This window comes from Bipolaris victoriae, assembly GCF_000527765.1.
Source record: "Bipolaris victoriae FI3 unplaced genomic scaffold scaffold_80, whole genome shotgun sequence".
Taxonomy (NCBI): domain Eukaryota; kingdom Fungi; phylum Ascomycota; class Dothideomycetes; order Pleosporales; family Pleosporaceae; genus Bipolaris; species Bipolaris victoriae.
Window position 1 is genome coordinate 85,196 of NW_014575312.1, and position 19,329 is coordinate 104,524.

The following is a 19,329-nucleotide window of genomic DNA, read 5'->3' on the forward strand; positions in this document are numbered from 1 at the left end:
TGACCCTTCGTCTGCCGTTCAGAAGATATTAGACTTTCTTCGATCGAGAGACTTGGGTTTCCTGTCTTTACCATAAGCCTGCTGCTTCTCTGTTTTTTGGTCATATTTTCTCTTCATTGGACAAAGGAGAAAATAAACTTGAGCACAAGCCTTTTTCCGGCGGATAAGCAATTAACAGTCACCGCTAGCGGACTTGGGCTATGACATGATTTTTCCACACTGCAGGCCCCATGTCACGTGGCTGTAGCTTGGCATTGTCGGCCCATCACTCCGGGGAAAACGACAAAGCAATCAATCCTCCGCACTTTATATCCTAGCTCGGCCTGGAGACGAGCGAATGTCACGGTCTTAACGCAAAAAGGCAGAGTATGCGGCTCAACAACCATCGGGGATCCACTTTCTCGTAATGCAGTTCCGAGCAACGACCAGCGTTTTTCGCGCAAGCGAGGCATCGGATAGTACGGCTTGCACCATCGGCATCTGACTGGCAGAAGCCGACGTCCGACCGCCTCCCAGGTAATGGAGAAAGACGTGCAAGCCACATGCGCAAAGGCTAATTTACATGCCTTGTTGATCTGCACCCATTGTTGCCAGTCTGAGCGCTGGCCATAGTGCTGGATCAACGTGCGACCAAACCTGCCATCCAATGGCGCATTGGACCTAATGCGGGGGGAAAACGATTTGTGCAGGCAAAATGCAACTGTTGCTGCCAGGCTCCACTCGAGACGTGCGCTCAACCGCCATGACACCATCAGGCACATTTGGCCTTACTCCACTAGGCCACGGTGCAGACTCTTCGGCCATGCAACGGTGTTTGATCGGATTGACGTACAGTGGGGTAGGGTGGTAAATATCCTGTATGGAGGCCCACAGCGGAGCGGAGAGCGCATTGGGGTCGTATTTTTCCCCAGCTGCAGCTATAAGTAATAACGAGGGGACCCCATGTGTTCGTCTGGCGCTTGTTGATTTACGTCTCTCCTGCAACGACAAGGAGCTCTAGCAATATGGCCACAGCGTACGAGGGAGAGAAGATATCTGCGCATGATGCGGCTCAGATCTCGGAGCACCACACAAAACCCAGCGCTGTTGCCACCATGGATCCCGAAAGAAGGAGGCAGGTTGAGAAGTCGCTGAAGCGCAAGTTGGATGTACGATGCTCGCTTTTCGTGCTGATCTACATTATGAACTGTAGGGGATTTTCCAGATATGCGGTCGCATGCTTGGTATTTGGTGCTGACTATTACTACCAGATCTCGACCGAAACAACATTGCTGCAGCGCGTCTGGGCGGTCTTGAAGAAGATCTCGGTCTCACTCCCACGCAATACTCGACATGCCTGAGTATTCTCTACGTCGGCTATATTCTGATGCAAGTCCCATCGAACATGATTATCAACGTGATACCCCGACCATCGCTCTACATTTCAGTCGTTATGTTGGTATGAAACCTCTTGTCGTACCATATCGCAAAGTCACCTCGCTAACGTTGCCTTTTTTTAAATAGCTTTGGGGAATGATCAGTACGCTGAGCGGTAACGTCAATAACTTCAGTGGCATGGTCGCCATTCGCTTCTTCATTGGATTCGTCGAGGCAGCTTTCCTGTAATTTCCCCCCGTTACCGCCTTTCCGCGTAGTTAGAGCGAAATTAACATGACGAATTCTAGGCCGGGAGCATTGCTCATCCTCTCCAAATGGTATACCAGACGCGAACTCACGCTTCGCAATGCCATTCTTTTCTGCGGAAACCTCATCTCGAACGCCTTTTCGTCTCTTGTAGGCGCGGCTGTTTTGGGCAACATGGAGGGAACTTTGGGCCATGAGGTGAGTAAAATAATCCGATCAAGTATCCTTTTTGTATTTAAGCGAATACTGACATACAAACAGGCTTGGAGATGGCTTTACTGGTAGGCACTGGAAATTTTCAAGTAAAAGTTATATACAACTAATACAGAGTTAGGATCGAAGGAGCAGTAACAATGCTCATTGCCATTTCCGCAGCATTCATCCTCCCCGATCTCCCCCACAACACGCGCGGCTTCACCGAAGAAGAACGCGCCGTTGCCGTTCTCCGAATGACTGAAGATGTCGGTGAAGCCGACAAAGACTCGGAAGAGCAATCCCCCTTTGCAGGCTTCTTCATGGCCGTCAAAGACATCAAAATCTACATTTTGATGATCACATTCACCGCCTACGTCACCGGTCTCTCCTTCAACGCCTACTTCCCCAGCTTAACCAAGACCCTCGGATTCGGCTACATCACCACGCTGCTCATGAGCGCCCCACCGTGGGCTTTTGCCTGTGTCGTGAGTCTGATTAACGCGTGGCATTCGGATCGCCAGCAGGAGCGATGCTGGCACATTGTCGGACCCATTTGCGTTGGCATCGTGGGATTTGTTATTTCTATGGCTACATCAAATACGGCGGCGCGATATGTAGCACTGTTCCTGCAGGCGTCGTCATATGCGGGCTTCATCGTTTTCTACTCGTGGATCTCGTCGTCGTTTCCCCGTCCACCGGCAAAGCGCGCGGTCGCTATCGCTATGATTAACGCTTTCAGCCAACGTACGTATTCATCTGACATGTTAGTATGTACCCGAGAAAGAACACAGCACTAACGATTCTCGCTCTTCTAGTGGGTAACATTGCCGGATCCTACGTGTGGAACATGGCGGCGAACGGATACAGGAACAGCTACGGCGTTGTCACGGCCATGTTTGGTGCTACGATTATCGGATGTCTAATTTTTAGATTTATTCTCATTCGTCTTAACAAGCGGTTGGATGAGGGGGCCGATGCGTGGGTTGTGCATGGCGATGTTGCCGAGCAGACTGCGGCTACCGAAGGTGTGAGTGTGGAAGAAGGCAAGAAGATGATGGCTGGGTTTAGGTACTTGGTGTAAGAAAATCTTCAAAGAGGAATGGATCAAGATGCATAGCTCGATATACTCTGAAATGAGATATTTAATGTATTTGTCTCAATGTTGCTTGATAGAATTAGTGGTAGCGAGACACCTGTAATGATCAAGAATTTCAGTCACTGCGTTTGTTGAACTTTTTTTTTGAAAAGTTTCTTTATTTTTTTTATAAGGGGGGAGCTACAGATCTAATCACTGACGTCACCTGTAAGAGTACAACCTTACGCGCCCTCTTCTTCGTTTAGCCTGATGCCTCTCTCAACCAGCCCTTCGATCCACGAGTTGAATTCCTCTCTCATCTCGGCTGGGATCACGTGGCCTTGTCCCTTGATAAAGTGTTTCTCAATCTCACCTTGTTGCCAGACATCTTCTTCTTCCTCAATGCCTAGCCAATTTTCCTTGCCCGTTACGCCCTCGCCTTTCTCAAGACCCCTCCACAAGACTACGCCCAAGGGAAAAGTCAACATTTGGTCCTTTGTGCCATGGACAACCATGATTCTCTTCTTCCCAATTGTCTGGGCAAGCTGCTGCAGTTGCTGGGGGCTCTTGTAATGCCAACCAGCTGCAATGGCCTGCAGAATGAAGGGTGCTTTGGAAAAGTACTCTGGGTGCTCGCGTTTCCACATTTCATTTGCAGCAAAGCGGTCCCCATTGGTCGGGAAGGCCTGGATGACAGGCTCCAGGTTGTCTGGCGCGTCCAGCCATTCTTGGGTATACAGATTCTTCTTGACGCCTTCAATCTGGGTATCAAGGGACTTGGGTATGAAGAGATTGGCACGGTTCCAGAGGTTTTCTAAGAAGCCCTGCATGGGTCAACTCGTGTGTGGGTTGGCCAGGTGGCAGCAATTGCGGGACCTACTGTGGTTCTGAAGAGATGTGCAGCTGTTGATACAAGCGACAGGGTGCATATGCGTTCTGGTATCAACATTGCCTATGTCATGGTCAGCACTAAGCCATCTCACAGTCTCTTTGCTTATCAGGAAGATTTTTTTTCGCTCAAGTCTTGTCGACCAACACGTAATGGTATCACGGCAATGCAGGCGTTGCCTGGCGAAAGTGTACGGGAAGAGCCGTGTACAAAGAGGAGCGGAGGGCGTATGAACCGCTGAGATTACAGGGCGAGGCATGGTGTCAGAGAGGATGATGTCGTTTTTTGAGGCGTTTGGCGTCTGCAGCTGGGGTGTATGTGTGTCGGTTGACGGAACGCCGCGTATCCGGTGTCTGATGGTTGGAGACGGTCGTTGAACGCCTAATGATGCAAAATCAAAATAAAAAAAAAACACGACTCACAATCTCCTGGGCGATCATTCCGCCCATGCTGATTCCGATAACGTGCAGATCGCGTTTGGCGGTCCAGCCAACGTGGTCAATGACCTCAATCAGGTCCTTTGCCATTTCGGACGTCGAGTATCTCGACGTGGGCTTATCCGAATCACCGATACCACGGTTGTCGGTCACCAGGCACGAGTACTCGTCGCCCTTTGCATGGCCAAAATCCTTGGTCTGGCGCTGCCAGGCATACTTCATGCCTCCCAGGCCCATGACCCACTACATGATGTTAAATCTCTGGAGGCTGTGTCGGAGAGTAAAATAGAAAAAAAGAGATGTCGGCATGTTCAGCGACCTGAGACGCCGGGCAGATGTTGAGACGACAAATGCAACCGAAACGAAACGGTGACAGGAGAGAGGTGATGATAGCTGCATGCCTGAGGTGGCACCCATGTCGAAGGGTCGAGAGTAATACCGAGAGGTGGGGCCACTTACTACCAGGTGTCGAGGGCCATTGCCGTGAACCTCGTAGGCGACATTAAAGGGCCCGCCTCGATCTTTGGCAACGGGTACCTTTCCTTGGCTTTGGGGTGTCAGTTGCCAGACGATGTGGGGGTATTCTGGGTGCTGGGGTAGCTCTTGGGCAGTCATTGGTGCCATGGCTGGGCGTAAGCTGGTGGGGGTGGACGCGGGTTAGTTAGTGTAGTGTATGCGTGTTATAGTGGTAAGTAAGTAGCATGTCGGTGTAGCGCAGTAGTAGTAGTGCCATTGTGCATAGTGGTGGCGCAGCGAGAAAGGACTTGTGGCGTAGTGGGCGGTAGCAGGTTGCGTGGGTGGTGCATGGATGGATGCTGTTTGTGTATATGGGAGGCAGGACAAACTTACGGGGCGATCGTAGTATACTTGGCAGTAGTATTAAGGTACAAGATGCGTAATGTGCAGACAGAGAGAAAGAGTTTGGGGGTGGGGAATGGATTGTGCGACAACGACTCGGACCAGAAGTGGCGGACGTCATTTGTGTTGGCTGGGCCGGGCTGCGACAGTCAGCCTCAGGTGGCAGTGGATGCGATGCGCACCTGCGTTTCACCTTTCGCCAGCAACTGGCGGCCCCTACGCATACTACGCATGACCCCCCGCCGAGCCGATCCGCCCTCTTGCTCCCTGCATGGCCTCCCCAAACACGACGACGGCGGCGACGACGAAAAAAAACAACGACTACCACGATTTTGATTTCCTGACGATTGCAACGATCAATTCCTGTCCCTAACGACACTGTTGCCGGCGCTGCCGTCTGCAGCCACAACCACACGCACAGCCACACTCACTGCGACTACTACTACGACCATCACTAATACCACCACGATCACGCCAGAGCAGTAACGACAATCTCCACTCCACACCTCCGCCATGGACCCCTCACACTCCGGCTTCTACGTCGGCGGCACTCCCATGATGAATGCCCAGCCGCCGCGCATCTTTGGCAGCGGCACCTTTGACGCCTCGCAAATGCCCTCTGGCAGCATGTTTGCTCACGACGACTTGGACGACCACAATGATGGAAGCGATGCCAAACGGCGCCGGATCGCACGGGTACGCACTCTCGCCCGCCCACGCAGCCACACGCACAGCTGGACGCGGCATCCCATGTTGGTGCTGACTGGTGCTGCAGGCATGCGACATGTGTCGCAAAAAGAAGATCAAGTGTGATGGCAAGATGCCTTCGTGTACACATTGCCAAAACTACAAGACCGAGTGCATATTCACCCAGGTCGAGAAGAAGCGACAGCCGCCAAAGGGGTGCGTTCCTCCCCTCTCCCTGCTACAGCTACTGCATTGCCCCCATGTGCGACACGACAACTAGCTGACTGCGCCTAGCGCCAAGTACATCGAGGGTCTCGAGAACCGCCTCGCCCGCATGGAGTCGCTCATGCGCCTCTCCGGTGTCCTCCCCGAAGACGACGATGGCAGCACAGACCTGGCCACGCTCGAGAAGCGGCTCGAGGCACGCGCCGGACGGTCGGCTACCCCCAGAACAAGCAGCATTCACGAGCGGAGACCCTCCGTAGCACCCCACTCCGCCCCATCAACGGCCGACGATGCGCCCACACAGCCAGCCCTACCCAGCCCTACGAGTGGAACAACTTCTCCCAGTCCCGACGACCAACCTACCGAGCCAAAGGACAAGGACGAGGACGCCCTGGCCGAGATGATGTGCTCCTTGGTCACAAACAACTGCGGCGAGACAAGATATATCGGTATGTCTTGGCCCACAACCATGCCTACATGCCTACTCTTTACTAATCACTAACACGCGTAGGTTCCTCGTCTGGCTTCTCCATATTCTCGCCCAAGGGTATCCAATGGGTCAACGACAAGACGGGCGACAACTCGTTCCGTGACATGATCTCTACAGCTGCTGTCGAGGACAACAAGTGGATACAATGGCGACCAGATGTCTTCCAGGACATCTTCAAACGGCGCGTCTATAAGCAGTTACCACCCAAGCACGAAGCCATGTCCCTGCTCAAGGATTATTTTGAAAACTTCAACTGCATGTTCCCTCTATTTCACGAACCCACCTTCATGCATCTAGTCGACAAACATTACTCCAAAGACCCCTACGAAGGCTCCGGCTGGTGGGCAAGTTTGAACGTAGCCTTGGCTTTCGCTCATCGACTACGCGTCATGAGCAATCTCGTGCCTGCAGAGGAGGACGAAAAGGCTTGGCAGTATCTGAAGAACGCAATGAGCGTCATGGTCGAGCTCACTATGCGCAACACTGACTTGCTCAGCGTGCAAGCTTTGTTAGGGGTGGTAAGTGACTCAAAGTAATCCAGTCCCTACCACTCATCCGCCTAACATTGTACAGGGTCTCTTCTTGCTGGGAACACCCAATCCCCAACCCACATATTTCTTCGTCGCGACTGCTATGCGGCTAGCACACAGCATTGGTCTCCATAAGAAGGGCGCCAATTTCAGCCTCAACGCCGCAGAAGTTGAGCAGCGAAGACGTGTCTTCTGGATTGCCTACATGCTTGACAAAGAGTGAGCCCCAGACTTCATCCATCTGTTTCTTTGTCTACTTTACTGACCCTGCAAAGCATCTGTCTGCGTTCTGGTAGACCCCCAGTCCAAGATGATGATGACATGAATGTCGAGCTGCCAAGCGAGACGCCACCCGATAATATCGGCAATATCCCACTCGCTGACGGCAAGGGCACCATGAACCTCTTCCGTCTCATGTGCACCTTTGCCGTTATCCAAAGCAAGGTCTACAAGGGCCTGTACTCAGTCAAGGCGTCCAAGCAAACCGACGGCGAACTTCTTAACACCATTGGCGAGTTGGACAAGGAACTCGAAGCCTGGAAAGACGGCATACCCCTCGAGTTCCGCCCAGAACATGACATCAAAGCATCACACACGCCCCTCATCCTCCAGGTTGCCGTGCTACACCTCGGCTATTACAACTGCTTAACTACTATCCATCGTATGAGTGTCCACCACGGATATTGGACCAGCCGACTCTCAAACTTTGCCATTCAAGGTTTGAATGCACGACCCCTGAACCCCAGGGTCTTCATGTCGGCCCAGCTCTGTGTGCAGGCTGCTCGTGCGTCCATTCACTTGCTCAAGTACATACCAAAGGGCGACTTGTCATGTGTTTGGCTAGTGATATACTTCCCCGTCACAGCACTCGTCACGCTCTTTGCAAATATTCTCCAGAATCCACAGGATACCCGGTCGCGATCCGATCTCAAACTTATGAAGTTGGTCGTCAACTTCTTAAATATGCTCAATGACGAACAAGGGAGTGGCAGCGTGAAGCGCATGTGTACTGTTTGCGCCGAATTTGAGCGAATTGCAGCCACGGTGTTGGAAAAAGCTGATCGCGAACATGCATCGCGGCGGAAGAGAAAGCAAGGCGACAGCGAACAAGACGCACAGATTGAAGCGACCGCTGCCGAGTTACTCTCAACTGGCCGTAACAATCACTCATCACCGCAGCAGGCAGCTACACCGCAAAACACTAATGCATCCGAGGGCTTGATCTTCAACCCAGACTTCCACGGCTTCAATGAGGTATGTTTGACCAGCCTTTGCGTGACACAAAGCTAACATTTTCAGCCATTTCCCTTCTCGCCAAACTTTACCCATGCATCATTGCAGCCCAACGTCCAAATGAGCCAGTATGGCTCACCTGGCATTACCGCACAAATGCTACAACAGGGGCAAAGTCTACCCATGACAAATAGTGGTGACGTGAGCGGCATAAGTTCCAGCATCAATGCAATGGCTGCCATGGGTCAGTTTGAACAGAACTTTAACAACGTTCCGCAAGATTTATGGAAAATGCCTATGACACTTGAATGGGATTGGGCAGATATGACCGGCGGCTTCTCGAGTTACGAGGACGGTATAAGCACGAATGGTGTTCTTCCAGACTTTGCAAACAACACTGGCCATGGAACGAGCGAATTCAACCAAAGTGCCATGAACGGCGGACGCCGATGACGGGACTTATGATCCGTTGTCACACAGACTTGCTTTTTCAAAAAATGTACAACATACACGATTACGTGGCTTAGGTTGGTGTCACAAGGGCACTTTATCATGGCCAAGGAGTTGCTTGTTGGATCCTTTCAGGGACTTTTGTCAGCATGCTGCATTTTCCAACTGCAAATAATACCACGGAAGCTCATGATCCTAGATTTTAAGTATCAGGTATACAGGTTTTGTAATATATACAACACATCTATTGTGCTCGGCGCTTGTCCGATGGTGGCTTATGCGCGCGCCCACGCCGAGTGGAAACTAACACCGGTGGTCTTCGTCGGCGCCAGACTAGGGCGCGCCACCAAGGCATAGTTGTAAGATCTTCAATGTACGGTTTCGTGGCTATGATGCTGCATATTTCTTGTTCCGATCTACATATACTTAATTGTTCATCTTGTCGCTCGCCTGTCTCCTCTATTTCAGTGCTGGCATGTTCGACTTGTCCTGCCTGCAACTACTACCACCGTGCCGTTTGATACAGCTTTCAGTGAATCACCATGCTCAACATTACAGCCTTATTGTCCACCCTGATCACGGCAAACCATATCTTGTCATACCACAATGTGCTTGATTCGTTTGGTCATGTCAGTGTCCGTAACCCCAAGACAAACACGGCCTTTTTCATCGCATTACAGCTCGGTATATAAACATTTCAATTTCTGTGATGCGTCTCTGCTTCCATACTTTTTGTATGCGATTACTTCTTCTCACACTTTCCCAGGCCCGGCGGTAGTCTCTGGTCCCTCAGACATTGGCGAGTATCTGATCTCAGATGGCTCGCCAGTAAACGGCACTTCAGGTGGCTACGCGGAGCGCTATATCCATAGCGAGATTCTCAAAAGATATCCGGATGTGAATGCCGTTGTACACAGCCACGCAGAGGACGTCCTTCCCTTCACCGTCATCGACACACCACTTGAGCCAGTCTACCACATGGCAGGTTTCCTTGGCGCCTCGGTTCCTATATTCGACATCGAGAGCGCGTACCAAGAAACCGATCCACGAGACTTACTCGTCAACAGCCCCAGATTAGGTGCGGCACTCGCACAAACTTTTGGCGTCAACGAAACCCAACCCACCAGTCCATCACACACTACGGTTCTGCAGCGCGGTCATGGTTTCGTCACTGTAGGAACGAGCATCGAGCAGGTCACGGATTTCGCCTACTATGCTGCCAGTAATGCTCGCGTTCAAGCAAAGGCACTTTTATTGGCAAATGCTGCGCAGGGTGCCGGTGGTGTACATTACTTGAGCGGGCAGGAAAGAAAGGCTACGGCTGAAATGAATTCGTGGATTGTTTTCAAGCCGTGGAAGCAGTGGGTGCGCGAGGTGGAGAGAAGCGGGAGATTTGTAAATGAGTTGGGGACGCCACCTACGGGTGAAGCGTAAACTGCGAATTACATGTTTATGGCAATGATAGGGGTGTATTGATCATTTGTATATACCCAAGTTGATACAATCATGTTAGCAAATCCCAGAGTTCGTGATGCAAATCATGGTGTTGAGGTTTGGCCCACAACGCACGTGGCGCTAGCGTGCCGCAGCTGCATACAACGACGTCAACGCAGTTTCGCATCCCGGAATCTTGCGCCCGAATCTCCTTGCCTTTTATTTATTTCGTCCCACCGCTTTCTCTGTGCTACGGCTTCAGGATACAATCTAGGAAGCCGTGCTCCTGAACACATACACACAGTTCCCGGCCCTCCACAGATAACGACTATCGGTGCACGCGACCACATACAGCACTAGCGGCGTGATCGGCTTGCGCGTGCCTAACTCAAGACCGCTTGTCGTCGGCGGTACCCATTTGTTCCCTCAGATCCTCTCTCCTGCCTCGCCCACGTCTTGCCAGCAATGCCGTCGCTCAAAATCTCCATTCCGGAGACGCACGAAGAGACTCCTGAGAACGGCAAGGCGTATACAGCCTACACCATCAAGATTGAGCACCCCTTTCCGCGCGCGGCAACCACCACATCCAAACGCTACTCTGACTTTTGCGCTCTGGACAGCGCACTCCGCTCAGAAGTCGGCGCTGCACCACCCACGGCGCTGCCCCCTAAATCATGGCTTGGCGGTTTCCTTGGCCTAGGCAACACCAGCAGCTCGCCCGAAAGCATTGAAAAGCGACGTGCAGGCCTCGAAGCCTACCTGCGCGCCATTGAGACAGCAGAGGACGGGCGGTGGCGCGTTTCCAAAGCGTACAAGACGTTTCTGGGGCTGGGCGACAAAGATACAAGCAACGGGAAGAAGGCTAGCAACCTGCCTGGATCGCAGTTTGGCAAGGACAGAGTGAGAGATAGTTCGGACTGGCTAGACAAGCACGCCGAGCTCAAGAGCAACCTACAAGACGCCCGGCGCTGGCTGACGAAGCGCGAACAAGCCACCGCCGCCACAGCGCAACACGAAGCCGCCGCAAACGCAAAGAAGAGCCTCGTCCGCGCGAGCACCCTCATCTCCGCCCTCGACGAAGGCCTCGCCCGCCTCAGCGGCCCCAGCACCGACGAATGGAGCGGCGAGAAACTCGGCCAAGGCGAACTCCGCAGACGAAGAGACGTAGTCAGCGGCCTCCGCAAAGAACGCGACGGCCTCGAATCCGTCCTCAACAGCATGGCCGTCAAAGCCGCAATGTCCGGCTCAGGCTCCTCATCCACCCCCTCCACCTCCTCCGCCGCAGTCACCGAGTCCCAAAAAGCAGGTCTCTTCAAAGGCGCCGCCTCCGCCAAACCCTCTGGCCGCCGCGTCCTCGGCGCCCCTGCACAGGAAACAGATCGAACCCGCGAACTAGACAACGAGGGTGTCCTGCAACTCCAACAGCAAATCATCAAGGAGCAAGATGAGGATCTTGTGGATCTAACGACGATCGTGCGCCGTATGAAGGATATGGGCGTCCAGATTAATGCGGAGCTTGTAGAACAGAATGCTATGCTTGGTTTGTTTGAGGAGGACGTCCAGCGTGTTGATGGTAAGATTAAAATTGCGAAGAAGAGAATTGAGAAGATTAGGTAGTGGGGGGGGGTGGATGTTTACCGCATGCATAGTGGATTGTTTGCATTGTTTAGGGGAGGGGTCTGTCTGGATCATGCTTTTTGTCTCTTTGTTGAACATGGCTCTATCATCACATGTATGGAGAGTTGTTGTTTTTTTTTGGGTTAGCCAATGGCGTTTTTTTTTTCGTTTCGAAAACGGGACATGAGAATATCTAGGTTAATGTAATGAATGATACCCCTATTTTTTTGGCATTGATAATCTATCAGTGGTTGGGTACGAGGGACTTGAATGATATTTTTCAGACAGTTTGCAAGTTTAGTTGAACATACATGTGTGGAAATAGTTAAATCCAAAAAAAAACAAATACCAACACCATGAATATTAACGAGATTCGTTCATGAAATCAAAAAAGTATCATGTATCCTCAAACTACCAAGGATATATACCCTTTCTCTTAGCATTCCTAATCAGTACCATCGCCCAACCTCAGGGAACTCATATTTCTTGACCGAACCTTTACAATATGATCTACGGCCTCCATCAAATACGGCACAAACTTTGCCGGATTTTCCGTGGCAGGGAAATGGCCCAGGTCAGGCACGGACTTGTGGACTGCACCCGGAATCTTGTCTGCCGTTTTTTGCGACATTTCAGGCGTGTTTGACCAGTCGTACTCGCCCGTCAGCATGTACACGGGGCAGCTGGCCGTATCGATGGATGCGACGCGGGATCGGCCGTCCCAGCCGCCAAAGTAGAAGTCGAGGTCGCCATGGAAGATCTGGATAGAGATTAGATGGGTGTCGGATACCCAGGAAGCGGACTTTGGAATTTCCATACCCCGTAAGCTTGAGCACTGTATGTATGCCATATCAGTTGTTTATTTGCCTTGGGCGTAGTGGGAGCCATCATCTAACAAAGCGTAAGCTCACATCTTTTTCTCTACTCAGATATACTCGTAACGCACGCCGTAAACCCACTCCGGGTTGAACAATGACTGATTTACGTATGGAGAGCGATCGTTCCATTGACGCTCCATGTTGAGATATTCGGAACTGCAGCTATTATCAGCTTGGGAAGTTTGCCATAGTCTGAATCTTTTGCTTACCCTTGCAGAGGAATAGTACCAATTGCACCGACTTCTCTGTGACGAATAGCAACTGCAAGGCATACCTGACCGGCCATACTGGCACCGCAGATGATCGGCCTGCGCAGACCCAACTTCTTTACAAAAGCAGCAATGATGCCCACATAGCTGTCTTCGGTGTTTGTATGTGCCGAGGCATTCTTGGTCGGGAAGCTGCGTCCATGGCCGGGCAAGTCAAACGCAAACATGGTACACTTTTTACGCATCCGTATGTCGTTCATGACACCATGATACTGTCGACTGTCGCTGCCGGCGGTATGCAAAAAGATGATGTTTTGCTTGCCTTCGCCCGAGTATTCGTAAAAGACCTTGCTGTATCACCAAATTGCAATGTCAGTATGCCGTATATATATCGAGTTGCAAAGGAAACCTGCGTACCAGCGGCCCCAAACCGGAGCTTCCAGATATGTGTACTTCCCGGTAAGAAAATCGTTGTCGATTTCAGCCTGCTCCTCCTCGGCGAGTGGACCGCAGTGGGCTTCGTGAATGAGTTCAAGGACGCGTCTCCAGACATGAGTCCATTGTGCATAGGCCGTCTGGTCGCCCAGAACCTCGATGCCTTTTTGCTTAATGTTCATGCCAAACATGCCCCAGTAGCTCTGGTAGGGCGTGGCTGGGACCGGTTTGAAGTGCTGCTCCCATTGCTCAGGAAGTGCTGAAAGGGTGAATAGGGCGTCCTTGGAAGAGCCATTGCTGACTTTTACGTTGCCGTTGGTAACAGTGACGAGGAGCGTGTTGTCGGAGGCACTTGACTTGATGCCAAACGTCACTGGCTTGTCAATGGCATCTGAAGTGACAAAAGATTTCAGTTGGCTGTCGGATTCAAGGAGCTTGGGAAGCGCGTCTGAAGTTCCCTTCAAAGCTGAAATCAGGTCAGACCAGTCAGCCATGGTGGTTCACGAGATATAATGAAGCCGCTATAAATTCCCGGGACAAACGGAGCAGAAAAGGAGGACAGATGAGGTACAAAGTGACAGCGCCCTCTGGGTATATAACAACGCGTGAATCCTAGCATCACCCGCGCGGAGCTAGCTAGCTACAGAGCTATGGGGAGGGGTAGCCTGCAATGCGGGGTCGGAGATGCACACGTGGGTGTATATCTCGACTTCGCTCGTCATCGTCGCTGGCCCTGACCGGAAACGGACGACTGACTGGTGCCGCGTGTTTTGATGGGCGAGGCGGACAATGGTGGATTCTCTAGCGCAACCGGGTCGAGGTGAAGAGAGGTAGATAGCACTGATACGGCGGTGCTAAGCTCAACTCATCTCAGCGGACTTGATCCCCCGCCTCAACCGCACAGCGCCTATCGCCCACCTTGTTTCAACTCACCAGGACAAACGCAGCACCAAGCATTGAAATTGCACACCGAGTAGAGAAACATGAAAAGAAGTGAGTATTACGATACACCTGGTACGGGTGTGCGAGGCGCCGACTATACATGAGAAAAAAAAAAGAGATGGCGCTTGTTGTTGCGTCTGGTGAATTGCAAGGAATACGTGATTCGCATGTGCTACCGTCGACTGTCCACTCCCCATGCACCGACATCTTATGCGACTCATAACCTCATTTGAAAAAGTAGGAAGTAAACCCCCCAGAAAGTGGTATCCTCGCTCGCGCTTCCAAATGCAAACATGACTTTCCCATATCAGAGCGTGTTCTTGTCCAGATATGCGGGAGACTCGGCAGACAGAGGAGATGACATGGATTCTAAAGAGTCGGTAGGCGTGAACAATGCAACAGATGCCGTGGATCCTGCAGATGCATAATATGAAGCAGACAATGGAGATCCCGTGAGCACGGCGACTCTCAGCACTCCGCCGCCTTGTCGAGATCCAGTCGCGTCTGCAGGGTCGGCACCTTTGGCGGGTCTATTGACTTTGGCAGCTCCAGTAGCCCCAGTGGAGCCGCACCCCCCAGACGTCTCCAACAACGCTTTAGCATCCAATATGACCTGTCTAAGTTCCTTCCGCATCTTGTCCGGGGCATCAGGAGGACCACCGCCCGGCTAAAACGTCTCCTCCTCGACACCCTCAGCCTCGGGTGGAATCTCAAAGCCCTCTTCAGTTGAGTAGAGGATTGTCTGGATTTGCTTAAGCAGACCCTCGTCCTTCTCGAGCTCGGGGTCGGCCTCCATTGCTTGTTGGATCAGGAGTTCGATATCGCGAAGCTTGCTGAAGTAGAAGTCGCGCTCGCGCTCAAGGCCGGTAACGGTCTCCTTGAGTGCCGTATTCTCCTCGCGCAGTGCAGCAGAGGCAGCTCCTCCTCCAGATGCGAGAGGAGTACGTGTTCGGGGAGCGGCAGTGTTACTAGCAGCCGGTGCTCTTCGGGCGGTGGTGGCAGCGCGGGACGCGGGGGCGGCACCAGTGGAAACACCGCCTTGGCCCTTGCGGCGAGCAACGGGGTCGTACTCGTGACCGGGGAAGTGCTGGTCCCAGTATTGCTTGACAAACTGGAGGAATTCGAGATTGTCCTGCATCTTGCACTTGACCAGTGACTCGACGCGGATGGGCTTGTCGATCTGGTGCTTGGCGAACGTGTCTGGCTTGGTTAGCCATGGCAAAGACAGCGGGCAATCCATCATCTGTGGGGGAGAGATGGCATGATGCAGGTGTATGACATACTTTGTAATATCTTGAAGTTTTGCAGATATGCATACTCGGTATTGGCGTTGAACTTGACTCGGCTCATGGGCACATCATCTGCACACTGTTAGGATTAACGGCACTCCCACGACAGGCAAATTGGGATCCATACAGAATATACTGTCGAAGACCTGGCATAGTGCTGCTCTGTACCCAAAAATCAGTATATGCGCTTCCAAGTGTCTCGTCCCGAGGCCGTGGCGGCTCGATGCATCGCGAGCAGGAGACGTACCCGGTACCGCATTGTTCGACCTTTGTGATGTTGAGCTGGAGAAGGTTATTCAACCAAGCGACGAGTTCTTGTCTGCGCGTGTTTCTGTCAGTTTGTGTTTGTCGTATGGGGCGACGTGCCCCCCAAGGGTGACGAGTGTCTGGCAGGAGCCTGAACCCCACTTGGACAGGCGTACCTTGATTCTCCCATGGCGAATATCTAAGTATGGTTGTCGGAGATAATGTTGTTGGATGATCGGCGATGGGCTAAGAGCATGCGAGGGTAAGGGGTGTGGAGGCTTGGGGATGGATAGATGGTCGCCGTCGAGATTGCTGTTATTTGTTGATGCGCCCTCGCTCATCGGCCGCTCGACATTTTGGGCTGCTGCCCCACGACCCTTTTAGCGCCCTGTCGGTGCGTCTGGTCACGTGACTTCCCCTTTCACCTTTGCTTCTCCATGCACGCTCGCAATCACGCACTTCTCTCAAAACTCACGTGTGCAATACTGCCAGAATACCTTCTCTGATGCTATTTGTCATGCAAACTTGTAGTGCCATGTCTAGAGAACACCTATATTCTATATGTATCTGTGTACATTGCCATTGATCGCCAGTTCCGCTTGGATCACCTCCGTCTCGTGCACAGTATACTCTGCAAATTTGCTCCTCACCGTCTCTTAGTCGCCAGCCTTGGCATCCCCTGGATGGTTTGGGTCGACAGCTTCCCTTAGCTTAGAGTTTACGTCGAGCGATGTATACTGGCTTACCACCCAGAGAAAGCTCTTGATTTGGTTGAGACCCTATATCTAAACAACAATCGCATGGTTGAGCCCTTGAACCCTAGAGTTGTAGTTTTCAGACTCAATAGCAATGATCGGTGCCGCCTATCGATACTTGAGCCTAGCTCTCTGCATGCTCTCGGTCATGTCCACTGTCCTTACGACGGTTTTCGTCTTGGGACTCCAAGGGCGCATGGTGTTTACTAGCTTGGCGAATGCAACGATAATGTCTGCGACGTCCTTTTTCTGTTGTACATCAGTCTCCAAATGTATGGTGATCACTACGGCTGACATTGCCTGCAACCACATAGTCGGCTGATTCTTGTTGACCATGCCCAGCGCCGAAAACCTTCAAGGGGTCTAGCTGTTGCTGTCGTAGCCCCAGGACCTGTGGTTATTTTCATCCCAATACTCCCGACCGGATTTACACTCGTTCATTCATGGAGCCGAATACACTGCCAGAGCTTGCTGGGTCCACAGATCATTTTCGTGATGCTGTCACCAAAGAGCATTCCAAGTACACCGGATTATACCGCCCTCGGCTAGGGCCGGCAGGACTGTGACGACATTGTCAAGAAATGAGAAACGCCAAAGGTGCCAAGTCAGCAGCTCCAGACGCGTCGCGCAGAGGTAAGCCCGGAATAGAACGCTGGAGAGGTTGCCCCGGGGCAGACTGGAACCAAAAACAAAACGGCAATTGCTTTGTACTCTAGACTGAGTCGGCGTTGGTCACGTTGTGTCAAAGTCTAAATTTTGCCGGATGGATAGCATGATGTCGTCGGCTGAATAAACAAAACCTGTGAGGAGAACGGAACGTTTTGGAATGCGTCTGATGGGATCGGGAGAAGAATGCGGTTCTTGTAAGTAGAATGCGATTGGTAGCAGTAGCGTGTAGTGTCACCGAGCGCGATAGGAATGGCCGACGCGAGGTTAAGTGTTCGCGTTATTTGCCGTCATCTTGGAAGAATGTTAGCGGTTGAGGAGACGATCCGGTTTCCGCGGGGTATTCGGCATCGTGGATTGTTTTTATGCAATGATTTATACCTCATGGCATTGTGCGTTCCCTGCAGCACCACCATACGAAAAGTTAATTTCGGACGAATCTCCGCCACGACTCATGGCTAGCCCTGCAGCTGCGGTAAACGTGTTAGTAACCAGCACATCCTAGTGTGCGTTGTTTCTAGACTTGGGCAGAAGCAAGTTGGCGAAGAAAAAGGAAATTGGGAAGAAGAGAACTAATTACGAGAGTATGTGTGGAATGATCGAAGTGATTGACCATACTACTAGGATGCTGGTATGCATGTAAACATGCAAACTTAGTCTAGTAACATTCTTCCCGGGAGGAAGCCAAAGGCGAATTATTCAAGAAAGCAAGAGGCAAGAGAGGATTAGTCCGCGGACGTGGAGATGGATACTTACTTGGTTAACTACATGCATAGAGATGTAGGTTTTCTAGACGAGGCAGGTGGTCAGGTCAGATGAGATGAGCTATAGTTCCAAGGCCGTTGGACTAGTATGTAGACAACGGCTAGGATACCGGCGCCAACAGTAATAATTCTAGGGCTGACCGAGAAAGGGCCGTGGATCATCTCAGCTGAGGCGGTGCAGCGCCCAGTTGTCGATCCGGATGAAGTTGATAGCCGCAATAGGGCCGTTTTCTTGGCCAAGGTTGGAATGTACATGCGGAAATGTGTACTTAAATGTTGGTACCACAACCATTGACAAGGGGAGTGTTTGCGAGAAGAGAAGACCGTTGAAGCAGTGAGCTGGCGAAGCCGTCAGATGCGCAGTGACTTGTGCGCAAAAGCATGTCTACGTGCCGAAACGTTTCCCGCATTCATGGTGGAGTCAAGTGCAGCGAGCAGCTGCAGGGTGACGCGGCTCGAGAATCAGGATGGGCTTTTTACATGCAGATGGTAGTGGCAAGCTCAGCGTGTGTATAGTTACACTTGGTTGGGTCGATGTTGAGAGATAGACCATGGGCCAGGGATGCCGATGGTGTTGAAAGGGGAAGCGAACTTGGTGGTACCGATTGAGGTAGCCGTTGGCAGGCACCCACCGGAGAAGATCCGACGCCAGATGCAACGGGGGAAGGGTTGGGGACAAAAAAGCAAGCTATTACTACAGCAAAAGGCGAGCTGGGGGTGCAAGTTGGCAAGTGTTGACGGTAACGGTGCGGGAGTGTAAGACAACGGGGGGATGGTAGTACTACGGAGTTGAGACAGTTGGAGGCAGGAGGAGAGTGGCAGCCCTTGGCACGGACCATAAACACCAAGAAGAGACGGCGGCGGCAGCCAGCGGCAGGTAGCGTGGAGCGTATGCGCCTATATTGGGACGGCGAGACTATCGATCGTGACGACGATGGTGATGATGGTGATGATGATGGCGGTGGTGTTTTTGAGGATGACGGTGATGCAAGAACGCGCGGAGTCGATGATAAGAGAGGCGCAGCGTCACCGGCGGACTGTGGACGAGACGGCACCAAGGCCAAGACGGCAGGTTTTTGCTGTCTGGCTTCGTAGTCATCCATCAGTCAGCCCCCCCGTCCTCTCTCTCCGCTCAGTCCGCCCAGCCCAGCCCAGCCAGGCCCAACCCTAAACCATCCCACGCCTCCTCGCTTCGCGCTGCTTCGGGCGTTTTTCTTCTGCCAATTGTCCAAAACACCCGCCGCCCCATTGGCCAGCCACGAATTGCTTACTTGTTTGGCCCTGCACGCGAGCCACCGCCATGCGGCAGGGCCAAGTCGCATGGTTCCTTTGACATGACGCGTACCGCCGACACGCTGCGAGTTGTCTTGTTTTCTCTCACCTCTACTTACACAGCCCGAGC

General features: G+C 52.2%; 9 protein-coding genes across 9 annotated transcripts; 4 read left to right on the forward strand and 5 right to left on the reverse strand.

Annotated features, from left to right (window-relative positions):
• Positions 1 to 1,004: 1,004 nt before the first annotated feature.
• On the forward strand, positions 1,005 to 2,899 carry COCVIDRAFT_18379 (hypothetical protein; the record flags this gene model as incomplete). Its single annotated transcript, XM_014698286.1, has 7 exons — positions 1,005 to 1,188; positions 1,251 to 1,438; positions 1,504 to 1,601; positions 1,665 to 1,821; positions 1,885 to 1,904; positions 1,958 to 2,562; positions 2,634 to 2,899. 7 exons carry the CDS (start codon positions 1,005 to 1,007, stop codon positions 2,897 to 2,899), a joined length of 1,518 nt encoding a protein of 505 aa, XP_014553772.1.
• A 236-nt stretch (positions 2,900 to 3,135) lies between these two features.
• Positions 3,136 to 4,843, reverse strand: COCVIDRAFT_18380 (hypothetical protein; the record flags this gene model as incomplete). Its single annotated transcript, XM_014698287.1, has 4 exons — positions 3,136 to 3,717; positions 3,774 to 3,845; positions 4,205 to 4,462; positions 4,679 to 4,843. The coding sequence occupies 4 exons, from the start codon at positions 4,841 to 4,843 to the stop codon at positions 3,136 to 3,138; spliced, it is 1,077 nt and encodes a 358-aa protein (XP_014553773.1).
• A 747-nt stretch (positions 4,844 to 5,590) lies between these two features.
• COCVIDRAFT_29056 (hypothetical protein) lies at positions 5,591 to 8,695 on the forward strand (the record flags this gene model as incomplete). The annotated part of the gene is made up of 7 exons (XM_014698314.1): positions 5,591 to 5,773; positions 5,853 to 5,980; positions 6,059 to 6,438; positions 6,501 to 6,997; positions 7,053 to 7,228; positions 7,285 to 8,263; positions 8,309 to 8,695. The coding sequence occupies 7 exons, from the start codon at positions 5,591 to 5,593 to the stop codon at positions 8,693 to 8,695; spliced, it is 2,730 nt and encodes a 909-aa protein (XP_014553800.1).
• A 539-nt stretch (positions 8,696 to 9,234) lies between these two features.
• COCVIDRAFT_106659 (hypothetical protein) lies at positions 9,235 to 10,126 on the forward strand (the record flags this gene model as incomplete). Its single annotated transcript, XM_014698315.1, has 2 exons — positions 9,235 to 9,376; positions 9,459 to 10,126. 2 exons carry the CDS (start codon positions 9,235 to 9,237, stop codon positions 10,124 to 10,126), a joined length of 810 nt encoding a protein of 269 aa, XP_014553801.1.
• Positions 10,127 to 10,591: 465 nt separating this feature from the next.
• On the forward strand, positions 10,592 to 11,743 carry COCVIDRAFT_29058 (hypothetical protein; the record flags this gene model as incomplete). The annotated part of the gene is made up of 1 exon (XM_014698316.1): positions 10,592 to 11,743. The coding sequence occupies one exon, from the start codon at positions 10,592 to 10,594 to the stop codon at positions 11,741 to 11,743; it is 1,152 nt and encodes a 383-aa protein (XP_014553802.1).
• Positions 11,744 to 12,188: 445 nt separating this feature from the next.
• COCVIDRAFT_40230 (hypothetical protein) lies at positions 12,189 to 13,759 on the reverse strand (the record flags this gene model as incomplete). Its single annotated transcript, XM_014698317.1, has 5 exons — positions 12,189 to 12,503; positions 12,563 to 12,634; positions 12,690 to 12,777; positions 12,831 to 13,181; positions 13,248 to 13,759. 5 exons carry the CDS (start codon positions 13,757 to 13,759, stop codon positions 12,189 to 12,191), a joined length of 1,338 nt encoding a protein of 445 aa, XP_014553803.1.
• Positions 13,760 to 14,514: 755 nt separating this feature from the next.
• On the reverse strand, positions 14,515 to 14,841 carry COCVIDRAFT_106769 (hypothetical protein; the record flags this gene model as incomplete). The annotated part of the gene is made up of 1 exon (XM_014698318.1): positions 14,515 to 14,841. The coding sequence occupies one exon, from the start codon at positions 14,839 to 14,841 to the stop codon at positions 14,515 to 14,517; it is 327 nt and encodes a 108-aa protein (XP_014553804.1).
• Positions 14,842 to 14,874: 33 nt separating this feature from the next.
• COCVIDRAFT_40232 (hypothetical protein) lies at positions 14,875 to 15,932 on the reverse strand (the record flags this gene model as incomplete). The annotated part of the gene is made up of 5 exons (XM_014698319.1): positions 14,875 to 15,407; positions 15,491 to 15,568; positions 15,624 to 15,658; positions 15,744 to 15,815; positions 15,919 to 15,932. The coding sequence occupies 5 exons, from the start codon at positions 15,930 to 15,932 to the stop codon at positions 14,875 to 14,877; spliced, it is 732 nt and encodes a 243-aa protein (XP_014553805.1).
• Positions 15,933 to 16,398: 466 nt separating this feature from the next.
• Positions 16,399 to 16,848, reverse strand: COCVIDRAFT_106731 (carbohydrate esterase family 3 protein; the record flags this gene model as incomplete). The annotated part of the gene is given in 3 exon segments (XM_014698320.1): positions 16,399 to 16,521; positions 16,534 to 16,605; positions 16,663 to 16,848. Coding segments are annotated over 3 exon segments (381 nt in total), but the record flags the coding sequence as incomplete, so codon positions are not given.
• Between the last annotated feature and the right edge of the window lie 2,481 nt (positions 16,849 to 19,329).